Here is a 27,398-nt window from a genome sequence, read left to right as displayed (position 1 = left end):
CTTCATTTATTCGGTAACAAAATTGTCTCAACATACAAGCTCTACTGTAAAAGTGAAGTTGAAGCATTGAGTGCGAGACACCCTCCAGAGGCCCTGTTCACCCATGGTCTCTTGTTACGGCACTTACATAATGACGTCTGGTTGGCACATTTTTCAGTATCAGCTTCTGGAGGGGTTAAAAACGTTCAAGAGTGAAGAGGTCACTACTTGTAAACATCACTGTTCTTTTGATATATGTAGCAGGGTACATTCAACGCCTGGTGTAAAATATACATGTATAATTTAAACCATACTACCCTTTCCAGTCTTAAATATATATAATCATTTCTTAAGAGAAATTCTGTATTATGTGTCCTTTCCCCTTTATGTATAAGTTTCTTGGCTGGTTTTGTGTCACAGAATACAATGTGCTATTTCAATACCACAAACATTAATTAATATTGTGGAAATAATAATGGGGCTTTACAGCGACAGACCACATTCATCTACGTCACAGAGGTTGAATTAAACTGTTCTTTAATTTTCACACCACCTCTCACAACAGAAACGTAAAACAATAACAGATTTTTAAATCACCTTTGTATGTACTTCATTTGCACTGACATCTTGCTGGCAGTTCAAATATAGCATTTTTACTATATTTTTTATTTTATAAAATTAGAAATTTTTTCTGGACATATATACACAAATATGCTGTAGTTATATACACACATACATAGAAAACACTAAGCTCTATGAGTCCATTTTTTCTTCAGGTGAGGGGGAAAGGGGATGTAAGAGCTAGCCCTGCTAGCTGTTTGTATGGACTGAACACACTCTCTCTCTCTCTCTCTCTCACACACTCACACACACACACACACACACACACACACACACACACACACACACACACACACACACACACTCACCGGCGCATGCTAAATCCTACCTGAGGCAGCTGAACCCCCCCCCCCCCCACTAACAAGTGGAACTTGTTTGAGACGAGCATCTCTAGCTTTAGGCCTGGCAATAGTGTACTCACAGTCTCCACAAACTTTGAACTCCTCTTTTAAATCTTTTATCCAGTATGTTTGAACAGTTTTCAGCAACAGCACCTTCAATAGTTCCTCAAATCCAAGACTCCTTTTCCACATAGCAGTCCACTATAGGAATAGGTGCCTTGCTTAAAGGCTCCTTGGCAGTAGTCTTTGAGCTGGTCCTCGTTAGGAACCACCACTCTTCCAGTCACAAGCTGCTTTGCCAAGCGCTGGCACTCAGCAGGAGAAGAACCTCGTTTTGGCTTTTGTCACAAACGGGCGGTCTAAGTTAAGAGCGACTGGGTCTAAGTTGAGCAGGGCACTTTGGTTGATTCTCCATCTAAAACTCCTTGCTGTCCCTGAACAGGTCAATGCGCAGAGCAAGCTCCTTGAAAGAAGGCCGCACCACAGGGTCTTTGTCCCAGCATTCCTCCATGATCTCTAGTATCTGAAACAGATAGAAAGAGGGAGATAATTTGTTGTAGAGTAATGACATCATCAGCCCCAATGACAGGTAGCAGCTGGAATATTTTGAGGAGTTATGGGTAAAACAGTAATTCTTCAACGACAGGTTGAGATTCAGCTGCTTTATATACAAGGGGCTAAAAATATTTAAAAAATGTACATCTCTTATGAAACTTTCAGAACAGCTTTCGGCTCTGCGGGATATGGTAGAAAAATGTAACCCTGGTCACAGTTTGCTGCAGGTCAAAAAGCATGCAAATGAAAATTAATTCAACAGAGATCTACATTGGCAAGCATCAAATACAAGCAAGGGGTCTCAACACCACTTAGTTCTGTATTATCTGCAGGAAGAGACCATGGAAGGTCTACTTACTGTAATCATAAAATTTTAGTTTTATTTCCTTTCATATTAGGGCCCGACCGATATTGATTTTGGAGTGCCGATGCCGATTATTTTCAGAGAAAAATTACGATTAAATCGGCCGATTAAGAAAAATAAATAAACATCTCCAAAATATATATTGAAAAAAATTAATTTTTTGAACCCTTAAATATATAGGCCTATATACCTTTTACTGTTGAAAATATGTACAGGAACTTTTTCTTTATTGCAATACGCATTGTCTAAAAAAAATAAAGTGTAACAAATGTCTAAATTCAGACATTATACATTTTATCTTACTGCACCCAACCCTCTGGAACTCCCTCCCCCCTAACATCAGCATCTCAGACTCAATAAACTAATTCAAAAGTCAACTCAAAACTCACCTCTTTAAGGAAGCATAATGACACCTGACTCCACTTCAAACCTTATTTAAATTTTTTCTGTATTTTGTTTTCTTTTTCTACATGTATGATTCTCTATGATGTAAAGTGTCTTTGAATGACCTCCAAAAAAGCACCATATAAATTCTATCAATTATTATTATTATTAACTGTCAAACGATGACCAATGCCTCTGCTATTGGTTGCAGGGGGAACAGTCAAGTGTAAATTAATCCAATGTATTACACACCTGCTGCTGCTGTAAATAGGATATAGCATTAATGCTATTCAATTAGGCTACCTCCAGGGCAGCAATACATTTCACACGATTGCTAAAAAAAAAAAAATCGGCAAAAAACGGCCGATGCCGATAATTCCGAAATATGCGAAAATCAATCAGCCAATATAATCGGCCGGGCCCTATTTCATATATACAGTATATTGTCTGCATGAAAATCTGCCTATTATTTCATGTGACTTTTCCTTTAATAGGGACAGCACTAATCCATACAGACCATTTTAACACAGACAGAAGCAATGCAACAGCTGATGACTTGACATGGCTAAACTTTTACATTTAGGTTAAATCAGTAAACAAACAAATGAATATAACAGAACAGATGCATACAGGTGCAAAACACATGTACACAGTTTGTTAGTGTATATGTATGTGCCATATGGATCCAATCAGAGATAAAGCCAGTGTATTCATGCTCCTACCTCGACGGGACAGTCCAGAGGTTGAGGCAGCCTGCTGCCTGATTTGAGGAGCTCGATGAGGTGATAGACAATCAGCTGTCCCTGCTTATCATTCCCCATCATGGACATGAAGACCTGAGAGACAACCAAGACAAAGACAGATTTAGATTCAACATCCTTCCTCACAGATACTACTGCCGTTGATATAAAACTAGAGCAGTACATCTGGAAATAGAAAAATACAAAACATTTTCATTGCCATTTGAACCCCAGTATGAGTTTAAATGAGAGTATGAGTACATTGTCTCCTATTCTAGGTGTAGCCTGGAAAAGCACACAAAAGTACACTTGAGGTTCAACGGTTCAGTTAGAACTTGCCTCTTCCCCTAGAGCAAGTGGACAGGCATCAAGCTGTCTGCTATGTCTACAGAAGATACTAAATGTTCTGTAAGATGTGACAGGTCGGCAGGTATGATGTTCAAGTGGTCAATTTATGTCTTTACTTTGCAGGTTTCCTACGTGTCTCTTCATGTTTCTTACATAGACACAGACAGGACGTGGGTAAATTCAGGGGTGACATGTAACAAAGATCCTCTGGCTGGATCAAGACTGGAGATGCTATGGTCTATATCTTGCATCATAACCTTTATGCAACTCCAGCGCACTCAGGTTACACTTTTTTAAATTAAATTAATACGCAGTAAGCCTATTATTATTATTATTATTATTATTATTATTATTATTATTATTATTATTATTATTATTATTATTATGATGACCTTGTGATCTTCTCCTTTGAAGGCTGAGAAGATCTGACCAAAGAGAAAGATCTGCCTCACGGTCTCGTAACTAGAGTTCAGTTACAGTAGTAGGGAGAAGGAAGTCACGTGTTGATTGTAAACATTTTACAGCGCAAATTCACAAGGATGGGGTGGGTTAAGAATACAATCAAAACTTAAACTTGAAATAAATCAAAAACTAAAGAAAGTTTTTTCAAAAAGGAGTTCTATACAGAACAATCCCAAAGGTGTTTCGAGGTGAAAGGAGAATGTCTTGCATAGCGAAAGCATCCTTCTAGTTTGGTTTAGGAAAAATGATCCTTTTTACATTTGCAACAACATTTGTCAACACGCCCTTTTTCGGCTACGGTAAATTGCTGGTAAATTCTTCCAAGCAGGCTCACTACTTTTAACGTCTTATTTTCCGTTTAGTTTCTACACTTTTCCAGTAAAGCAGTGGTCATAAATCAAGATGAACAGGCCAGAGCATGCAAGAGTGTGTGTGTCTGTTATCACTTACTGCAGGAGGGCTGCTGTTCTTGTCACTGTGGGTGAAGAGCTCATACAGCACCACTCCAAAGCTCCAGACATCTGACGCCACAGAGAACTTGCTCTCAGTCAAAGACTCGGGGGCATACCTGCAAACAAAACATAATATGTGACTGTCTGTTGCTGTCTTCTTGGCTTCTCTTAAGGAGGTAGTGAGTTGATAAGTCAATATCCAACATAAAGGAAATGTATTGGTATTGTGATTACAATCAAATATTACAGTGAAAATTAATCAAAAAATAAATCTTAAGAAAAAGTCCTTTTTGGGATTTATACACCTATAAGCTACAAAAGGAATCTCTGCATCAAACTGGATAAAAAAGAGAAATTGAAATAAACGGATCATGAAAAAAAAAGAACAGTACACAATTTCTTAAATAAAAAGATAACTACTGTACTTAAAAGTTAAAAATAGCAGAAAACAAAATTCATACCAGAATATGGGACTCTCCCCAGGCTCTTTGACCATGTAGTACTCTTTGTCCTGAGGCAGAACTTTGGTGAGGCCGAAATCTCCTATCTTCACCCTCAGCTCGCTCTCCACAAGGATATTTCGTGTTGCCAGATCTCTGTGGATGTACCGCTTACTTGACAGGTACTCCATGCCCTGTGAACACACAATTAGGCAAAGCAAAACAAAACAGAATTGTAGCTCCAGTTGTCAGCAGCTACACGAAGCATATGACAGAACTGGACAAACAGGGGATGTACCTTGCAGATCTGAGAGGTGTAATGCAGTAGCTTCTTGTGGTCGATCCTCTCCTTGTTTTTCATGAGGTAATCTCGCAGACTTCCATGGGGCAGATATTCCATGATGAGACGCAGATTCCGTCGTCCTGAGAGAAGACAGATATAAACTGTCATCCAGTGGCCACAAGTCTTCCACTTGCAAAGACTGAAAACTTAAATATCCCTATTAAATTACAATGAGGCCGATTCAGACACAAAGCAATATTAAAATGATTAAGCGTGTTTATTATAAAGTAAGAATGGATACAGTGGGGCTATCATTTGGTTGACGTCCATCAGCAGAGAAAAAAACCGATACATACGCTAAACTATTTTCCAACACTACAACTACATTAATATGTATTTGGTGAGGAATGAACTAACTGCCATATTCGGTGTTTATCATAAAAAACCCTAAACAGTTGTTTTGTATTGTCTTTAAACAATAAAGACAAGATGAGGTATAATTATATCATTTCCAAATCAGACAAGCTCTGGGACAATTAGGAGAATGAAAAGTATTACAACCAGTTCAAACTGTACCTGCGCTGTAGCAGACGCCCTTGTACTTGACGATGTTCTCATGCTGCAGAGATTTGAGGATCTCGATCTCCCGCTCAAAGTCTCGTATGTGCTCCGCCGTGCTGTGCTGCAGCTTCTTCACTGCCACCACCTCTCCAGTGTTGTCCTGAAGAGGGTCGTATCGGCACATCTCCACGCTGCCAAAGTTTCCCTTTGAAGAGAAGACAAAGTTAAGTGAAGTGTAAAACCACAGAACCAAACATAACACATACTGTACAACAAGACAATGTAATACAAAGCCATTGTTCCTGTTCAATCCCTCTTGGAGAAATGAACACTAAAACTAAATATGCAAAAGACTTTCTTTTCAAAGCAAGTTTAAAAAAATAAATAATCCAGGATCATGAAGCCCTGATTTAATGAGGTAAGGGTAAAAAAGGCTTGTATATTATGAAACCATATGCCAAGCAATAACACAGCTCTAAGCCAGTAACATAGGTTGATTTTTTTTTCTGAACAGCACTTTCCACACTTCTTTATACCTTTCCCAGCAGCTGTAAGAATATGAGGTGTCTCTCTTCAAACTGAGCCGGGTCCTGACTCTCAAAGCCCCCGGTGGCCCAGGCAGAGCCCACTGTCCGGTTTGGCAGGATGTCACTGTCCACAATCAGCTCGTAGTCTGGGGACACACAGAGAAAGACACTCTCTGTTTATTGCCATTTTTCTAATACACCATGATAAATGTATGTGTGTGTGTGTGTGTCTGAAGCTATATACACCAATATGATATATACACCAACCTGGCGTGAAGAGGCTGTGGAGGTCACGGATAACGGCCCGAAACGTGGGCCTGAAGGTGGGCTCGTAGTCCATGCAACTGGTGATCAGGTTGGCCAGTTCGGTCCACTTTGGCGCAGGGAGCTGGTGGTGGTCCTCGTAGAACAGGGTTTTCTGTGAGACAAAATAAAGGGTAGATTTAGTGAATAGATGACGGATAATGCACAAACGGTACACTGTATGCTAGAATGTAGCCTCAGTATGTGCAGATTCAACTTATGATATAAAGTAACTAGATACAGATTCAGGGTATTTTATTTTGAAAAGAAGTAAAGGGAAGAGGATAAGAAGAAACCACAGTCATGTTTTCACCAAGAGAACAACCTGCTCCTCAAGTCTCAACACAGCATACATTTTGTTCTTCTTTTTTTTCTTCTTATGTATGTTGACCTGCCCTTGCATGCTATTTGGCAGTTTCCAACCTCTGTTGTGTATTTAAAGGTGACTCAGCAATTATTGGGTGGGTCTGTATGTGGGCGGGTTTGTATGTCTGTCTACCTTTTTCATCCTTCAACTTACACCATGATATACACAGAATTGATACCATACCATATACATCTACATTATATATTTGAGCCACCCAGCCCTACCTTGGCGTTGTCCAGTGTTGCTAAAGGTTTCTCCCCACCACTGCATATCTCCCATAGTGTGGTGCCAAAGCTCCACTTGTCTGAAGCCAGGCTCAGGTTGGCAGGGTCGTCGATGCATTCAGGGGGCACCCAGGGGATCCTCTCAATCAGGACTGATCACAAAAAACAAAACATAAACACTTATCCCACACATCTATCTATAAAGCAAGAAACGTCTGTCTGTTTGTGTGTGTGTGTCTGTGGCTCGCATATCTCTCTGAGTTTTAGTCAGATCGGCATGAGCTTTCGGATATTGCTTGCGCACAGCACGAAGGTGTGCATCCTTCATTGTGACACACACAGCTGACTGCTACTGACACGTTAACGTAATTGACAGCACGGTCTCGGAGGCTGCCACAAAATGTTTTATATCCATTTAAAACCAAAACCAAAAGCCCGCGGGCACACACAAGTCTACCTCCTCCCCCCCCCCCCCATACACACACAGCTGACTACTGACACGTTAACGCTAATTGACAGTTATCCAAACTCTGTCTTATCTTTCAAATACCTAACAGTAATGGTAATTGGGTTGACAATGTTGTCATGGCGTGCAGCATAGACTCCTTTAATACACAGTGCAGCCATTTACTATATAGGCAACTGATTGTAAGTTTGAGTGCAGTATGGATGGCAGTTTGCAGGGTACCATAATATCAGATTGAATATAACACCTGTACAGCTCGATTCTTCTTTAGGCTTCAACACTTAATTAATTAACACATTTAGTGTTTCATTTCACCTAACAAAACACATGGAATTTGTTTGTGGTTATCTTTACACAATACATTAAGGAATGTTGCCCTACTCTTTAGCCAACTTCTACAAAGTAAGTTACTGATAATAACCTTCAACAGTGTAAAATTAGCCATCAATGATAGCAGCCAAATGTACTATCTAATATCTTTCTTTGTTTACCTGCTAACTACGGGCACTGCACTAGTTTCTGTAAAATTGGGAACATTTCTGTTGATTTGAATGCACTCTTTTTGCTTTATTTTAATAGTTTACCCGTGTCTAAATTACTTTAACTTTTTTTCTGTTACTCTGCACCACAAAACAAGAAGTAAACCAATGCAGAGTGGATATAAGAAGGGACTGCACCACTTGTTGTACATTACACAGCTGCCCCTTGCTGGTTAAAGAGGAGTGTTACAGGCACATAAACTCACTTTCTTTGGGCAGGACAGTGATGCTAATGCCTGGGTCACTCAGCTTGATGAAGGGCGGGTTCCCGGCCCTGCGGTCGTCCTCTCGGATCAGAAGAACGTTTTTAGCGCAGACATTCCCGTGGACAAGATGCTTTTCTTCCTGCAGGTTAAGAAAGGAAGAGATAATTCAGTAAACAAGTTTTGATCAGTTTGACAGTTTATTTTTTTCAAATATACAGTGTATATATTTTTTTTGTATTATGATGTGTATATTTAATTAAATTAACTTTTCTTTTAAAAAATCTAGTTATTTTCTTGTTTATTATTTTTTCTTACTTATCTATACTTTTCCATTATAATTTTTCTATATATTTTTTTTTTATTTACTTTTTTAGATGTATTACAAATGTGTGTCCACCTGAAATCTAAGACTAATCAATAAACTTTGAATGACTGAGGCATCAAACCTTGCATCATCATAAACAGATTCCTACCAGGAAGTTCATGGCCCAGGCCAGCTGCTTGGCCACTTCCAGCTTCCACAAGATGTTTATGGAGTTCTTGTTCTTCTTCAGGTAGGTGTCCAGCGAACCAAACTTCACATACTCCTGCACCATGATGTCTAGAAAAAGAAAAGAAAAAAGTTTTCAGCTGAGGTTAATTTATGCTATAGCAGTAGACTACTTCTTCTTCGAACAGAGACATTTACCAAGTTGGACACTTCTTCAAATAAAATATATGGAGAACCAGCAGCATAGAGAATAATTACCCCTAAAAGTTAAATTGGAGTAACCAAATATGCCAATTTTTTTTTTTGCATATTTGGTTACTCCAATTTAACTTAACTTATTGATAAAAGCCCAATTCAATAGTATGTGCATGGCGGCCTAAAGAGATGCCTAGAGTAGCAGCAGAAGTCTTCTGAGCTGAAGAGAGAGGGAGTGGGTAGGGGGGCAGAGTATTGTAATCCTCCTAAGAATAACCCACCGTGGTTTAATCACTGCTCTGAGCCTCAGGCTGATAAGACTCTGGTCTATATTAAAGTGAACCATGGCAAACTCTTGACATCATTAACCCACAATGACATAAGCTCATAACGTCAAATCAATGGGCACTGTAAGGGAGCCGTGTGCGTTTGGGTTTTACTTCCCTCTCTGATGACACCTGAGGACACACAGTTTGCTTATTATTGGATGATGGTGTGTGTCGCTGAGGGTGACTTACTTTCTTCTCCGCAGACACACACGCCATAGTTTAGGATCAGGTGCTTGTGGGACAACTGGCTCATCATGCTGGCAGCCTCAAAGAAGGACTGTAGGACAACAGAGTGGAGTTAGTGGGCCTACATGCAAAAATCAGTCAGGTTCACAATTGTTCAAGTTCATCTTAATACATTGACCAGGTGCCCATATGAACACATATCTATTTTTGAAATTCATTCATAATATGTAAATTCAGGAATTTCAATGATCAGTGTCACACGGGTCTTTGAGATGCCCCGTTAATGATAATTTACAGTTGGAAACATTCAGCCTTGATATTTTTCACGAATTAACAAACTTTTAAGGATTTCAAGGAGTTGTGGGAACCCCGCCAATATGAGGGCAGTGGATTTTGGGCCCATCACAAGCATTTTAATAATGTATTTCTTATGAACAAGAGAGACGATTACAGCAAGAAAACCTCAAGTAAAGCTGCTAAAGCTATTTCAGCATTTCTGTATAGCCCAATTATTATCATTATTATTATTATTATTATTATTAATAATAATAATGGATTGGATTTATATAGTGCTTTATTCCCTAGGGACTCAAAGCGCTTTACAGGGTTCCAGGTTCCATTCATTCACACACTGTCATACCGGTGGTGGTAAACTACGACGGTAGCCACAGCTGCCCTGGGGCAGACTGACAGCTACAATTAAAAACAACACAGATTTAATCTTCAATACCTTTGAACTTTTTTTCTCACGTTTTTACCAATAGCCAATTTGTGGCTGTAAAAAAAAACATACATCCCTCTGGACAAAAGGCTTTGCACATTTATAGCCACAAACCTCAGAGTAATTCCTGTGGGCCTGGTCCAGAACTTTCATGACAACATCAGTTTGGTGCACCAGTCCATAGTCTCCCAGCTCCTTGCGGATTCCTTTGAAGATCTTGGTAAATGTCCCCTGACCAAGACTCTCCATCTGAAATGAAAAACCATTATTTCAGTACACTCAGTTATAACCCCTTACAGGTGATTCACTGAAGTAATTCAGAGTATGACATGTTGGTAAAAACAAAAGTGGGATAGCGGTACTGTAATTTAGAAGCAGACGTAAGACAGTCCTGAACATGCAAACTAAGCTTACAAATTCCAGATCTTCTTTCCTGATCTTGTGAAACACCATTTGACTGATGTTGTGTCGATGTAGGGACGGAGACAGAGGCACTTCAGAGCCCTTGTTGCTCCGGCACACCAGGAGGCAGGACTTTTCTGATGGAGGAAAGAGAAAAGAAGAAGAAAGCAAACTTCAAATAACAAACACCAAAGATTTATAGTTTTCTGAGTTGAAAATGATTCAACAGTGAGACAAACAGAGAGAGAGACTTGATATATCAGATTGCGTCGAGTCATTAAATACCTGGACATTAGTTTGTACTCCATGCATCCCAATTTGTAGAAATGAATGTTCTACCTAACCATTAATGACCTGTCGGACCACTTTACTTAACAACTTAATACGAAACTGATGCACATTAACTTGTGCAAAGCAGTTGATTCCTTCTTTGGGACCAAGTTTATTAAGATGAATTCTGTACGCAGATAATCATACAGCTAAAAACCCATTGACAGCGGCCTGATCAGGCTGAGCAGCCCAGCTCGTTTACAGTGATTGTCAATGGGTGGGGGATCCCAATACAAAAATGGTCAGAGTGTTCAAACTGAAAACCACACGCTTATTAATCACAAGACAAAGAGGGTTATTTCCCTTTTGAGATATTAAACATGTTCTATTCATCCCCTCTCAAAGTCACATACGCAGTTAAAAGCTCTTCTCTCCCTAAAAGATTGTGTCCTGCCACTCTGTGTAACCTGCCTATCTTAATTAGACTGTAATGTATCTATAAACATATAAAAGGTTTGGTTTTAGAGTCGGTTATTTCTACCTTTGGATTTAGGTGGACAGCACTTGCTGAATTGGAAAATGACGCTGTCCGAGCGCACGGTTTCCTTCTGGTAGCAGCTGAGAAGTTCCTGCAGACTGCTGAAGTTTCTTTTGGTTCCACTGAGGTTGTACTCCCCGCTGGCAGACCTGGTGATCTGGCAGTGCTTGTATTCTGTAGCATCGTACACCTGCCGCACACACACACACACACACACACACACACACACAGGAGGGAAGATAGTGACAATGCAAATAATTTGAGTTTCAGTCATGGAGATAACCGGAATACAAAACCAAACAACCAAGTGGTGTCAATTCTGTAACGAAAACAGGTAGTGTGGGGAATAAAACAGTGCATTACTTTACAGCTATTGCCTTTTATTAGCACAGTATCACTGAGTCAATTACCAAAGAGTTTGTGTTACCAACCTCAACAGGGAAAGTCAGAAAATATTTGTTGAAATCTTTTGGGCTACATCTCAAAATGTACATCCCTCGCTTGTTTCCACTCTTATGAAGCCAGTTGATGGAAAACTCCATTCTGTAAAAAAACAACAACATGAGTATCATTGTGAAATAGTCAATATAATTTGAAAATGTACATAGAGCTTTGTTTTTCTTCACTTACGTGATAGGACCGTGGCAATGGGATGCGATGGCCTCCACAAGCCTGGGAGGAGCCACTTCTTTACAAAGGTAGTGATGAGCGTCTGTGGTCAGCCGATAGTAGCCGTCAATGAGGGACACGAAGGAGAGGGCTTCAGACAGGCTGGGGAACTCCAGCTCCTGAAAACACACAAAGAAAAACACTGTTAAGACATGATGTGTACACTCACTTTCTCCAAATAATTGTCTTATACTGTATATATTTCTCTAGTTGCATGGAAGGCAGGGTATGAAACTTTTGCTTCTAATGTTTGCTACTTTTACAGCCCTCCCTGTGTCGGTAGTTTAAAGGCCAGGACACACCGGCCCGATAATCGCCGTCGGAGAGTCTGGAAGGGGCAGGGACACGAATCTGTTTGGTGTGTGGCGTGACGTCGGTTGTCGTAGATGTCGTCGGGCTTCTTTTGAGCTGAAAGACTGAGCTGAAAGACTACCCGCCGCCGATTGAACATGTTCAATCGGCAGCAGGCAGTCTTTCAGTTGGAGCAATTTGATTGGTGGAGGGCTAGCGAATCAGTGAAGCCCGGAAGTGAGGCGGGTAGCACAAACCGCTAACAACAGTTAGCCATTGTTTTAATGTGTTTGTTTGTTTCGTTCAGCGAGAACTCACATGCATCAACCCTTGTTGACTGCTCGACACCATGCTCGACACTCTCTGCTAAAAATTGTGCTCTTTATGGTCCATAAATATAAATACGTGTGTCTATCTATGTTTATGGTCTAGAGATCTGTCCCATCATTTCCGGCTTCCGTATTTTTTTGGGCCACAATACAGATTAGCGCCGCCTGCTGTTATGGAGACATTACGTCCCGCGCAAGCGCAGAGCGTACGGAAAGTCAGTAGTTGGCTCGGTGTGTTCTTGGCACTTTTTTGGCCGCGACGGGCAGACTGGAGCTGCCTGAAACGGCAGACTCCATTTTCGGGTAGTCGGACCGGTGTGTCCTGGCCTTTACTGAACAAACAACAAACTAGTGGTCTCTTCTTCTGCTTAAATTTGGTGAAAGAGACTTCACTCCGAACAGACACGGATGGGATCAGCCTTAGACAACATGATGTCTAATGTAGGCTAATCTTTAATCTTGATGTATTTTCTTTGTTTTTACAATTTCGTGCCATTTCTAATGTCTACTGTAATCTTGATGTTTTGTATGCCCCTGTAAAGCTCTTTGAATGGCCTTGTGTCTAAACTGTGCTAAATAAATAAACATGCCCTGCCTTGAATGAAGGGTAAAGACAGACGTTCAAAAAGGTGAATTTACCAGATTCTTGCCGTCCTGTTTGTTGATGGTGACCACGCGGCTCTCTGCGGCGCCCTCCTTGCTGGCCTGTTTGATGCTGATGTCAGTCACATCAGGGAAGTCACACAGAGTCTGCAGTTCCTGGGAAAACAGCAGCAGAGACAGTGTTCATAATAATAGTATCAGCCCATTCATTATTGTTTGAATAGCTTTGAAACACAAACTCAAAAAAAGATATAGGCTACCGTCAAACTGGGTGACATATTTAAATTGAAAAAGAGTCAACATCAATACAATAACTTTTTTTCTGTGAATATTACCCACTCCACTGTCTCCTGTTGTTGAATTTTATTTTGGTGATCTGTGAACTGAAGGCCTCCAGTGTTGCATTCCTTTAAAATAGCTCTGGTTGCGTTCCGAATCGCATACTTTCTTTTTTCTATTCTACATACTACATCCAATGATAAAAATAATCTAGTTAGGATGCAGTAGGCATACTATTGGGACAATAGTCTCTTATTACATCATAACATTTCGCCTTGATCTTGCCTCTTGCTTTTATATCCGTCGCATCCCCGTTTGTTTTCATATGGAGGCTTCGTTGATGTGACGTCACTTCACGTGCGCACTGGATTGTGGGTGACTTTTCAACACTAACAATCTTGGCCGCAGGAAGTAGGACATCCGGGTACTTCTAACCATCCTAAATCTGGCCACAAGAATCGTGACATCCTAAATCTTTTTTCTACATACTATATAGTAGAAAGCATGACACTCACCTAAACATCCAACATGTAATGTATTAATCAGAAAAAATTTAAATAAATAAAGAAAAGATAACAACGCTCACTGAGAGAAGTCAACCAACCTGGTCAGAATCCTTGAGTTTCTCTCGACACCACTGGATTCCATTGTCTGCTGCCACCAGTATGATGAGCTGTCCGCTGGCTGGTTCTCTGACCTGGAAGGTCTCTGTGTAGAAGGCTCTCTCCAGAGACTCCATACTGATCAGGTACTTGAGCTTCAGGTCGCGTGCCGTGGTCCGACACTGACTGAACTGCTGGATGAAGCGCTTGAAGCGGAAGCGGATTCTCTTGCGTGTCAAGAAGTTGCAGTCCTGGATCTGAGCTCTGATGTCCTTTGGCAAGAAGGACTTGTAGCTAGAAGTTAGCAAGAGGCAAAGAAAACATATTTATTAGGGATAAAAATAAATGATATATTGTCTAAAATGTTGTCTCTCATACAAGCCTTTTTAATGGAGGAAGTTAACATGATTCATAGAAATATGTCATTCTTATTATTTTAATAGTATCTTATACTCTTTCAACCACAAGACAAGGTTTCAACATAATAATTTAAGTCAAACTTTTTTGTGCCAAATAAAATCAACACCATTGAAACATTTTCTAATTTAAAAGTAGTCAGATTAAAAACTCTCATTGTGTATGTAGAACAGGGAATCAAAAAATGTAATATTTCTAGTTGGTATTGAATGTTCTGCCATATTCTAACTTATGTTTACTTATTCTCTGATGAGATATTTTCTGATTTGAAACATAACTTTTACACTACTTTATTTCAAGTTCTTTTACAGCTGTTTTTTTTAATAAACATGAGAACAATGTTTGAGGAATTTAGATTGTTTTGGCAAACAAGAGTTTTAGAAAAAAAACTTAATATTCCTCAAAGTTTGGTAATTTTTTGGCATCAGTGCTGAAAATTGGCACCAAATACAGAATTACATACATACGTCCTTCATAGGTTTTATTTCAGATCATTCATATCAAAAGCAGTTTTAAACTAGTACCTCATAGTGTGGTAGATGTCCAGGGGCGATATCTGTCTCTCCTTGGCAGTTCTGGTCATGTCGAGCACAGCCATACCAAGGCACTCTTCCTGAGTCTCGTGGGAGATGGGGATCTTCACCAAGCCATTGACAAAGTCGTTCCTCCACTGTACACAGAGAGTACCACAGTCAATGTTACTACCACAGTTGAAGCCATTCGAGGGAGCCATTCTGACAGACACTTGCTTAGTGTGTGGACACACCTTGTGCTCACATGCTAAGAGTACCAAAGTTGTAATACTGTGTGTGCATATTCCCATCCTACATCTGGTTCTATTTAGCCCTTTTTTAATTATGACAGATGCTCACATACAACTAATGCTCTCCTTTGTCTTCATGAACTCCTTGTGATCACAACACATAAATAAAAACGTGTAGAACAGTTAGGGAACAAGGGGCACAAGGGGCTGTTTAAACAAAAAGCAAGCGTCTTCAATTCAAAACCAACCATACGTGCTACAACTTTGCAACTAGTATCATGATGTAGCCCCAATAGAGAATACACTTCAACCTGCCGTGATCCGGAAGCAATTTCGAAGTCTATCACAAAGATAGACTTCGAAATAGTTTTAAGTTCTGCATTTTCACACAGTTCTGCTCATTGTCTACTTAAATGCCGTAAAACCACACCAGTCTTCACTCAGCCATAGCTCACTGAGATCAGAACGTGCCTTCAGACTCAAAGGTTTTGAGTTCGAACTCCGTTGTTGCAAAATGATCATACCTATACAGTATATACAGTACTTATCAGGCATCGTGCTGTGGACACCTGCCTTGCATGTTTTAGATGTTTATCTGCATCAACACAACTGATTCAAAGCAGCTAAAATGTATTTATTTATTTGTTGCTTCTAATCATTTACTTTTTATATTTTTATTGTAAAATGAACCACTTGGCGGAATCTCTGTTTCCATTTCAATGCTAAAGTTAACGTGTTGCTGACTGTAATGTAAATTATTATAATTCATAAAAAAAACTATTATATCATATGGTGTGAACCTTATTGATATAATAGGTGTATATTCGGCATCCCCCTCCTTTGATCAAATTACCACAAATTCCATCATGTATTATTGTCCCCAGAACAAAACAAAAAAAACAACTCGAAATGCTTTTTTTTCCCCTTTTTTTTTTACCATAAGTTAGCTTCCAACTGGTGAATGCAGAGACATAATAGCCTTATGTTATCACAAACACGGGGGCTTATCTCTAGATTAGACCGTGAGGAATTCAACATAAGCTTCACAAAGAAAAACACAACATCTGTCCGGGGCGAATGCTAGCATGTGTATTGGCTTAATGGCTGCAAAAAGACAATGTGTCGCACCCTCAAACGACCCGCGCAGCTTTTACCCCCGAGTCACGAGTTCAGGTTTCCAGCGACATAATTTCACATAATCCTCTAGTTCACTCTGAGTTCAGCTCCAGTCATATAACTTGTTGGAGTCTTGATATATTACCTATAATAAACTAAGTGCTAATTACAAATTATTACTTGGCAGGGGGCATTAGGTCTGCACAATTAATCGTCATTTTTTTTTATCTTGATTTATATATCTATGCGATCTTATTTCTAAATGATGACGATTCTCTCTCTCTTATTCCCCCCAGTCACTCTGAATGTTCACTTCTTTGCTTGGGAACCATCTCCAGTTGTTATATCAATGTCAATTGGCTACACACAATTTTAAACAAAACAAGCTATCAATGCATCATTCAGGCAAACAACTCAAGAGATCATGTACAGTGCTTGTGTACCTCCTTGAAGCGCCAAAATGTTGATCCTGTAGAATTGTGTTCTTAACCCAAGAAGCTTTCATACAGTGCTTGGTTGTAACCCTAAAACCCAGTTAACATACTGGGTGCTAGGTTTTATTTATTCTTAAACTGTAACTTTACATTCTTCAGCAGCATTTAAGTGTTGCAAAATAAGAGCGTAAAATTGTTATTTTTTAATGTTATATATATATATATATATATATATATATATATATATATATATATGATTTTATTCAGGACACATGAAGATCCATAGTACAATGTATAAAAAATAGAGTCAATACATAAATAACAACAAAAAGCACACCAATGCATGCAGATTAAAAAGAAATAAAATAAAAATAAAATAAGAGATCAGCATACAACACTTGCAGTATACAAAGATGCCCTCCAATGTCTCCAGAGTGTGGATGAGAACCTGACAGAGCTGAGCCCAGGCTTGGCCAATGCCTGAATAATACTGTTTTGTGATGCTGTCACTCTACATATAAAACGATACATCAAATTCCTAATTAAAGCATGACAGGTAGGCACACCAACATTTACAAACATTTGACTGGCACTAGACCATCTCGGTATTCTGAGAAGTATCCGCATTCCGTCATTATACGCCACAGTTAGTTTTTTCATATTGCTTTTTCTGTAAGCACGCCACAAATGGGCAGTACAATCATATGAAAAAGTTTGGGAACCCCTCTCAGCCGGCATTATAATTGACTCTGCTTTCACAAAAAAAATATAAAAGTGGTATGTCTTTGATTTACCAGGAACAGCTAAGTACTGGGATGTTTTCCAAACAAAGATTTTTTGAAAAGCAGTATTTGGTTGTATGAAATAAAATAAAATGTGAAAAACTGGCTGTGCAAAAATATGGGTACCCTTGTGGTTTTGTTGATTTTAATGCCTATAACAGCATGTAAAACTGATGAATTTAAACACAAAGTTGGTTGGATTATGTTGTTAAGCCTTGAACCTCATAGAAATGTCTGTTTAATCATGAGAAAATGTATTTTAGGTGCCTAAATGCAAGTTGCACTTCTCTTTGACTCTCTGCTGAAGTGAGACAGAATGGGATCATCAAAACTGCTCCCAAAAGATCTTAAAAACAAAGATTATTCATTATCATGGTTTAGGGGAAGGCTACAAGAAGCTTTCCCAAAGGTTTCAATTGTCAATTTCTACTGTAAGGAACGTTGTCAGGGAATGGAAGGACACAGGCACAGTTGCAGTTAAACCCAGGTCTAGCAGACCAAGAAAAGTACAAGAGCGGCATATGCGGCGGATTGTGAGAATGGTTGCACACAACCCAAAGATCACCTCCAAAGACCTGCAAGAACATCTGGCTGCAGATTGTGTATCTGTACATGGTTCAACAAATCAGTGCAATTTGCACCAAAACATCTGTATGGCCAGGTGATGAGAAGGAAGCCCTTTCTGCGCCCACGCCACAGATACAGTTGCATGGAGTATGCAAAAGCTCATTTAGACAAGCCAGATTCATATTGGAAGAAAATGCTTTGGACTGATGAGACAAAAATTAAGTTATTTGGTCTTTATAAAAAGCAGATGTTTTGGTGCAAATTGCGCTGAATTGTTGAACGATGTACAGATACACAATCTGCAGCCAGATGTTCTTGCAGGTCTTTGGAGGTGATCTGTGGGTTGTGTGCAACCATTCTCACAATCCTCCACCTATGCCGCTCCTGTTTTTTTCTTGGTCTGCCATGCCTGGGTTTAACTGCCACTGTGCCTGTGTCCTTCCATTTCCTGACAACGTTCCCTACAGTCGAAATTGACAATTGAAACCTTTGGGAAAGCTTCTTGTAGCCTTCCCCTAAACCATGACAATGAACAATCTTTGTTTTTCAGATCTTTTGGGAGCTGTTTTGATGATCCCATTCTGTCTCACTTCAGCAGAGAGTCAAAGAGAAGTGCAACTTGCATTTAGGCACCTAAAATACATTTTCTCATGATTAAACAGACATTTCTATGAGGTTCAAGGCTTAACAACATAATCCAACCAACTTTGTGTTTAAAGTAATCAGTTTTACATGCTGTTACAGGCATTAAAATCAACAAAACCACAAGGGTACCCACATTTTTGCACAGCCAGTTTTTCACATTTTATTTTATTTCATACAACCAAATACTGCTTTTCAAAAAATCTTTGTTTGGAAAACATCCCAGTACTTAGCTGTTCCTGGTAAATTAAAGGCATACCACTTTTATATTTTTTTTGTGAAAGCAGAGTCAATTATAATGCCGGCTGAGAGGGGTTCCCAAACTTTTTCATATGACTGTATATAGCGGGGTACAGAATGCTCTAAATAGCGCAACCTTCACAGCAGTAGAACACATGTTAAATTTACGTGCAAGCATATTAGCTTGACCATACATCTTACGACACTGTCTTTTAATGTCTTTATCATCTGACAAATCATTAACAAAATGGTGGCCTAAATACTTCACATCATCACATACTTTAAGAGCAGTACCAGATAAAAAGAAATCAGGAAATACCAATTTCCTGTCTTCTTTGCCTCTGACAATCATAATATTGCTTTTATTTGCATTATATCGAATATCAAAATCCACACCGTATTGGGAACAAACCTTCAAAAGTTGTTGTAAGCCAGCACTATATTGGCAAAATATAACCAAATCATCTCAAGTCAAGTCAAGTCAAGTTTATTTATATAGCACATTTACAGACGGCTAAGCCCCACCAAAGTGCTTCACATAAAGAACAATTACCCATCTGCATACATGAGGTGATTAATGAGGCTATTGCCAATCACACATCCTGTATTGCATGCATTCAACTGCTGTGACAATTAGAAGAGCCTGTTAAGTAGAAGTCCAGCATTTAAGTGTTGTGTTTAGGTTATTTGCGTGTCAGTAAATGTTTTTGTTGAAAAAAAAACCAATAATAATAATTGTATGAGAGAATCGTGGTATACATTTTTGAGTAGAACAATCGTCATCCACATTTTAGCAATAATCGTGCAGCCCTACGGGGCATGTAGGGCTCTAATGATATGTCTGAAATAGCCTCCATTGTACTTTACACCTCTTGGCTATTCCGGTCAAACACAAGACCCACTGCAATCTCAGATCTGAAGTCTGCTCTTCTAGCAAGGGTTTGGAAACTAAGCTGCTGTGAGACTTTATGACCTGGCTTGGGGGCCTTAATAAATTAGCTGACTATGAGCTAATGTGGCATTCGTGACCAGAATAATCCATTGGGAAGCCCTAGGGCTAAAAATGCACAATGGGCCCTTACTACTAGAAACACAAAAGAGCCACACTGTTGCACTTAGCGTCATCCTTCTTCAAAAACATAATTTTTTCCGGTGAATTCTATAAGCAGTTCCGGTGTAATCAATGTTTACAAGCTGCAATTCATGTCTTTCTCCTGTTGATTAACACCTGCTAATAACCTACAGAGCATAGCTATTTTAGGAAACTATTAGTATCTTCAGTAGGAGCCAATGGGCTTAGGGGGAAGTTGGACAGCACAAACAAAAGATTGGTTTTGGTCTTCTATTTTATCGATAGGATAACAAATAGCATGGATCTTGCTGACATGGTGCATATTCCTCCTAGAAAATGAGCCATTTGTGAATTTCCCCAAATCAATCAACAATAAATCCCCAGAATATCTTCAGTCTTTCAGGTCCAGCTTCGACAGTAGTAATTGTTAACAGGGACTTAACTGTGAAACAAATAATTGTTTAAAACCTTCAGCACCAAAAAGTGCACGGAAAAATATTTTGCATGGGGATTTAACTTTTATCTCTTATTCAGGTTCTGTGCACACTGAGGTGTGGATTTTTGAACAATAGTGTCAGCTCTCTTGTGGGTGCCACCTGCTTGCAAGGGCATCCCTCCATGTACAAACACAAGGTTAGAAAAGAAAAGAAAAGCACCAGTTTCACACTTTGATACTTCTCTATCTTTATCAATAAAGAAACTGATATCATTGCTCCTGTATATAATGTATACACTTCCAGTTTGCCCTCTCTACAACACCATACTAAAAGGCAAAGTATAAGTTTGAATCATTTAGTTAAACTGACCCTCATATTAAAAGGTCTCAATCCAACCAGTGTACAGGTCCTTCTCAAAAAATTAGCATATTGTGATAAAGTTCAATATTTTCTGTAATGTACTGATAAACATTAGACTTTCATATATTTTAGATTCATTACACACAACTGAAGTAGTTCAAGCCTTTTATTGTTTTAATATTGATGATTTTGGCAAAAAAGTAAAGAAAAACCAAAAATCCCTATCTCAAAAAATTAGCATATTTCATCCGACCAATAAAAGAAAAGTGTTTTTAATACAAAAAAGTCAACCTTCAAATAATTATGTTCAGTTATGCACTCAATACTTGGTCGAGAATCCTTTCGCAGAAATGACTGCTTCAATGCGTCGTGGCATGGAGGCAATCAGCCTGTGGCACTGCTGAGGTGTTATGGAGGCCCAGGATGCTTCGATAGCGGCCTTGAGCTCATCCACAGTGTTGGGTCTGGTGTCTCTCAACTTCCTCTTCACAATATCCCACAGATTCTCTATGGGGTTCAGGTCAGGAGAGTTGGCAGGCGAACTGAGCACAGTAATACCATGGTCAGTAAACCATTTACCAGTGGTTTTGGCACTGTGAGCAGGTGCCAGGTCTTGTTGAAAAATGAAATCTTCATCTCCATAAAGCTTTTCAGCAGATGGAAGCATGAAGTGCACCAAAATCTCCTGATAGCTAGCTGCATTGACCCTGCCTTTGATAAAACACAGTGGACCATCACTGACTGTGGGTACTTGACACTGGACTTCAGGCATTTTGGCATTTCCTTCTCCCCAGTCTTCCTCCAGACTCTGGCACTTTGATTTCCGAATGACATGCAAAATTTGCTTTCATCCGAAAAAAGTACTTTGGACCACTGAGCAACAGTCCAGTGCTGCTTCTCTGTAGCCCAGGTCAGGCGCTTCTGCCGCTGTTTCTGGTTCAAAAGTGGCTTGACCTGGGGAATGCGGCACCTGTAGCCCATTTCCTGCACACGCCTGTGCACGGTGGCTCTGGATGTTTCTACTCCAGACTCAGTCCACTGCTTCCGCAGGTCCCCCAAGGTCTGGAATCGGTCCTTCTCCACAATCCTCCGGGTCCGGTCACCTCTTCTGGTTGTGCAGCGTTTTCTGCCACACTTTTTCCTTCCCACAGACTTCCCACTGAGGTGCCTTGATACAGCACTCTGGGAACAGCCTATTCGCTCAGAAATTTCTTTCTGTGTCTTACCCTCTTGCTTGAGGGTGTCAATGATGGCCTTCTGGACAGCAGTCAGGTCGGCAGTCTTACCCATGATTGCGGTTTTGAGTAATGAACCAGACTGGGAGTTTTTAAAAGCCTCAGGAATCTTTTGCAGGTGTTTAGAGTTAATTAGTTGATTCAGATGATTAGGTTAAGAGCTCGTTTAGAGTAACTTTTCATGATATGCACATTTTTTGAGATAGGAATTTGGGGTTTTCATGAGCTGTATGCCAAAATCATCAGTATTAAAACAACAAAAGACCTGAAATATTTCAGTTGGTGTGCAATGAATCTAAAATATATGAAAGTTCAATTATTATCATTACATTATGGAAAATAATCAACTTTATCACAATATGCTCATTTTTTGAGAAGGACCTGTATGTCATAAAGAGGGTGGCTGTGTGTTCACCTGGGAGAAGAGGTAGGACATGACAAAGTCATCGAGGACAGGGCTTTCTGAGCCCTTGGTGACCCCATATCGATATGCCCGGGATGCTCCGCCACTGTACCAGCCAGGGAAGTAGTACCTGTGGTAAACAATAATAAAATAGAAATGCATTGAGTTAAAATGCAATTTAAATGTCAAACATACTAAAGAGGCAATATAGAAGTATTGCTACCTTATCCTGAAAAACACATCTTCTGAAGAATATTCGTCCAGCTGGAAGATGTGGTTTGGTGAAAACCACAAGCGATCTCGCTCTCGGAAGAGACCGAAAAGGCTGAAGTACAGAGGTGATATACCTAGAGCAAATAAAAGAAACAGTAACTACATCATGTTCTGTGAAAGCTGCACACTCCATTCAATCATGTAACATGTGCTTTAAAGCTGCACATGTTAGCTTTGCTGTGTGTTACTAGCTTGATCCTTGATTCCTTGTTTAGCTGAATAAATTAATTGCAAACAAAAGTATTCCTGTAGAAACCATGTTGATTTAAGGAGGGGGGAGAAATCAGGAATACGTTGTATGCTTTAGGACAAACATTGACTAACTATCTGTTTGTAGTGCCAACACAGGTTACCAAAAGGTCAATAAAGATGGTCTCAAAATATCAGTCGTGTTTGGTTTAACACCAAACACATAACAAGCAGGGTAGTCTAGTCCTCTTCCCTGCATGGCCCTGCTCTGTGCGTGTGTAATAGTTGCATCACACTTCTGACTCAAATCGTACCTCTTTATAAAAGAAACACCATGTGAAGCCAATCTACCGTATTTTTTGCTGCTTAATCCCCAAACAGAGTAAAGAAAATTAGACAAAGCATGGAGAAGGATTGATTTTTTACTCCTTTTTTTGTTGTTGTTGCCGATAAGTTTCACTGTGTGGCCTCTTGATAACCTTATCTCGGGACCTATGCCCCGAGTTACAGTGTGACACATGAATGGGGGTGCATTGTGCGCAGGCCTTTTTCCACATCTACTAGAATATACTCACTGCACGCCTTGGCTGCATCTATACACAGCTCTTCAGCCACATAGTCCCCGGGTGGGTAGCTGAGCTCGCTGCAGTCACCCGCTCCTCCCTGGTTACTGTGGTAGAAATGCAGCCGGAGAACCGCGGCGGCCGGCCTTGTGTCCGCATCCTCCCGGTGGGCGTGCCCGTTCTGGTGCACCACGGCCGGGCACGTGTCAGTCCCAGCGTCCATGGTCGGCAGAGAGGCCATCGGCAACAACACGCAACCCTTCAATCAGTTCAATGCAAAAAGATGTGTTTTATGTGTAACTGTGTTCTGCTGTCCATCTTGGCCAGGTCTCTCTTGAAAAAGAGATTTTAATCTCAATGAGACTAACCTGGTTAAATAAAGGATAAATAATGTCAGCAGACTCTTTGTTCTTCTTCTTAACCTTTATTTATACAGGTATATCCCATTGAGAAGACTCTTTTGCAAGGGAGACCTGTTTTCCTTTCCCACGTTACCATTCACACACACATTCATACACTGATAGCAGGCTAACTATCGACATTCACACGAGGCAAGTTGGGTGAAGTGTTTTGCCCAAGGACACAACAACTCTGACACAGGTGGCAGGGCGGGGATCAAACCTCCAACCCTTTGATCATCAGCCGACCCGCTCTACCAACTGAGCCTCAGTCGCCCCACACAGATTCAGATTTGAGAGCACAGCGCGATGAATACAATTTGGTGATCAGCCACATGGCGTGGGTACATGGTCTGGTCTCTCTCAACTGTTGCATAAACTGTTATCAAAATTCTTAGTCTTACATAAAGCCGCAGAGCAGAACCTTTGTCTGGAAAAGATTTTCTAAAATCTGTAAATCTAATTTAGAAAAAAAAAAATAGGACCACTCTCTCTCAGTGCGAGTTATCAAATACGCCGGTCAGAAGATTCAATGTGAAAGGAGTATTGTTGCATGGTCGTTTTTTAAATGCCAGCTTGGGGATTTTCAAGTTTCAAATGTAATATCAAAACACAGCATTATATAAAACTTAGAGCTGAATTATTGGTGTTGTTGTAATTCTGCCATAATCACAAGTTAGTTGCTGGTGCGCCGTTCTCTATTTTTACATGTTACCACTCCACCAAGCATCCTAATTTAAATGAAAAAACACTCATCAAACTGGTTTCTCATGCTAAAGTTGTAACAATATAATTAGTCCCGCTTTGCAAATTAGAAATTTACGTCATACTAAGGATATGGACATAATATAAATAATTGGTTGACAAGGTTACGTATAAGATCAAATCAAGATGTTGATCAAATAAAAATGTAATAACGGTTGGTCATATACAAATAGGAATATGGCACAACTTGTATCTGATTTGAACAGGCTGTGCTCGAAAATATTTTGAGTATTTGTGCAAGAAGGGACACTTGTAAGGGAAGCCACCAACACGTCTATGAGAAGCAGAGCTGAAAAAATTAAATTGCAGCGTCCAGATGTGCAAAACTGTGGCTATAATCCCTGCCTCCAAAAAAAAGTGCATCTCCTCCAAATATTTAATAGATTAGGTGTTGAATAAAACTTGTCATTAATTAAACTTTGTTCAACCTTTAAACTAAGATTGGAATGATTTGTTTTCAGTAAGACATCAATAAAACGTAGGTTATTATTGGTGTTCATAAAATGGCAAATCACATCCACCTTGATTTAAGTTTAAAACATCTAAATGCAAAAAGCACCCCCAAAGGGTACGACTATTTCATTATCGATTATCGATTATTTATTTGATTAATCCATCGAGGCAGTGGTCAACGAAATGTCAAAACAATTGAGAAATGGCCATCACAAATTCTCAGATGACGAGGAAGTTGCTAAAGTCAGAAAAAGAAAAAATATATTTTCAAAAAGTCACACTGAGGAAAGCAGCAATTCCCTACACAATGCAGGAAGTGAAAATAGTGAAAGCTCAGCATTTCACTTTGTCATAGACACACAATTCACCACAACATCTTTTATTGTTGGTTTACTTTCTTTTAAGCAACTCATCTGTTGAGGACGTATACATTATACTGGTTGGTGAACAGCATGCAGTTTGATATAATTACCTTTCCCATAGAAAGAGTAAAAGATGATATGGCACCAAACCCCTAACCCTTTTGACAGTAGTGGAATTTATGGTTTCTCTTTAATTTCTGGATGACACAAAAATAATCACTTGCAATGAACTCCATAGTATAGACATTAGACAATACTGTATACTAAATGATTCCAATTAAGCTGCAAAAGTTGAATAGATACGACTTTCAGGAGCAGAATAAAAAGGTTAAAGATGAGTTTAATATCTGGACAATGGTCATATCTAACTGGGTTATTCTAAGGCTGTAGATAAGAATCTGGGTGCTACTCTACTGCTCCTCATGTCTTAGCATTTTTTTTTTAAACTTTGAAAAAAGATTGATTTAAAACATTCAAACCGATGCCTCAATTCTAAATGAATTTAATCAATACCTTTAAAGACTTTTGAGGTATCTGCAGGAAACAAATACACCTCATATCATGTACGACAGTGGTGTTACACTAAACGTTTCAATTTAAACTGCACAATTTTAATATATATAGCCTTTCAGGAGCAGAATAAACTAGGTATAAAAATGCGTGATATATTTCTTGACACTTTTATATCTGGACAATAGACAAATCTAACCGGGTTACACTAAAGACCAAATAAGAATCAGGTTTCCTACTACAGTTTAAGGCAAGTTAGATTTGAGACTTTTTTAATGCATGAAATTAAAGGCTAATTTTACAAAAAAATATATATATATCTTTTTAATTTGGTATGCCATTATTTTATCTCAGGGACTTCAAAAACACACAAACCTTGTCAATTAAGCTGCAATATTGTAATACGTAGTTTATCTACGCAGTCACTTTTAGTAGCAGAATACAACATAAGAATATGTGGAACCTTCACATGATCAGTGATCTAACAGGGTTATTCCAAGAGTGTAAATAATAAGAACAAATAACTAAATGGAGAAATGTTTGCTTAGTTTCGTGCTTGCTCTTTTTTATTGCAAGTTCAGTGCTCACGCAAAGGTAGTTTAGTAAAGCAGCAAAATCTGAAACACAAGTAGTCAAATATCAGAAACTTAGCTGCAGAACAAACTCATCAAGGCCATGCTACTGTTAGCTTCAATAGATTAACTCACAGAGAAGCACCTCCATATGCTGCTGCCTTCCAAAACACGGTATGTATCCAAGCAACTTAATCAACACATACTAGAGGTTTACGTTGAACAAATCAAGCTGTAAAATAAGTTATTATTGGGTGTAAACACTTACTTCGGTGGTGGAGCCAAAGCTAGCTCGCTGTTAGCCTCCTAGGCCAGGGCTGCAGCCGGGGGGACGAGCGAGAGTTTGACAGCTACGCCCAGACAGACACGGCTGCTGCTGCTGCTGCTTTACTTCTGCAAGACCCACTACTCAAAACACAACTCTTTCAATGGTCGACATGCGTGTGGGAATATTCTTTCTTCCATGTTGCACTCAGCTGGCTAACCTGCTGCATAAACTCCCTGCTGTGGTCAGCCTGGCGTTGCCCATCTCACTCCGACAGAACTTTAGCCGTCTATCTATCTTGTCAATCTTTGCAACTTAAGCTAACATGCTCTGTTACAAATTTTCTCCAATGACACGGGATTCATTCATCTGCAAGCGACAAAAACAAATGTTATTGTGCCGGACACAACCTGTGGCTGCAGCTGTAACCCCGAGAGTTACATTACTGGTGTATCTTCTTATCAACTGAATAGCTTTAACTCCTGACAAAAGCAGCAGCTAGCGCGGCCGAAGA

The 27,398-nt window shown here is 39.6% G+C and overlaps 1 protein-coding gene across 1 annotated transcript; it reads right to left on the bottom strand.

Annotated features, from left to right (window-relative positions):
• Positions 1 to 390: 390 nt before the first annotated feature.
• Positions 391 to 27,398, bottom strand: jak2b (Janus kinase 2b). The gene is made up of 24 exons (XM_080049884.1): positions 26,888 to 27,398; positions 23,572 to 23,818; positions 22,758 to 22,881; positions 22,547 to 22,664; positions 15,008 to 15,153; positions 14,069 to 14,360; positions 13,222 to 13,341; positions 11,924 to 12,081; positions 11,725 to 11,836; positions 11,297 to 11,483; positions 10,498 to 10,622; positions 10,198 to 10,332; positions 9,366 to 9,453; positions 8,636 to 8,763; positions 8,163 to 8,301; positions 6,952 to 7,103; positions 6,325 to 6,475; positions 6,067 to 6,203; positions 5,546 to 5,735; positions 4,985 to 5,109; positions 4,708 to 4,880; positions 4,245 to 4,362; positions 2,967 to 3,080; positions 391 to 1,464 (listed from the first exon to the last, which is right to left on the bottom strand). Exons 2-24 carry the CDS (start codon positions 23,798 to 23,800, stop codon positions 1,357 to 1,359), a joined length of 3,369 nt encoding a protein of 1,122 aa, XP_079906010.1. The 5' UTR covers positions 23,801 to 23,818; positions 26,888 to 27,398; the 3' UTR covers positions 391 to 1,356.

Source organism: Ammodytes marinus (genome assembly GCF_949987685.1).
Source record: "Ammodytes marinus genome assembly, chromosome: 2".
NCBI classification, from domain to species: Eukaryota; Metazoa; Chordata; class Actinopteri; order Uranoscopiformes; family Ammodytidae; genus Ammodytes; species Ammodytes marinus.
The sequence above is the reverse complement of the archived record's forward strand: the minus strand, read 5'-3'. Positions and strand labels throughout refer to the sequence as shown.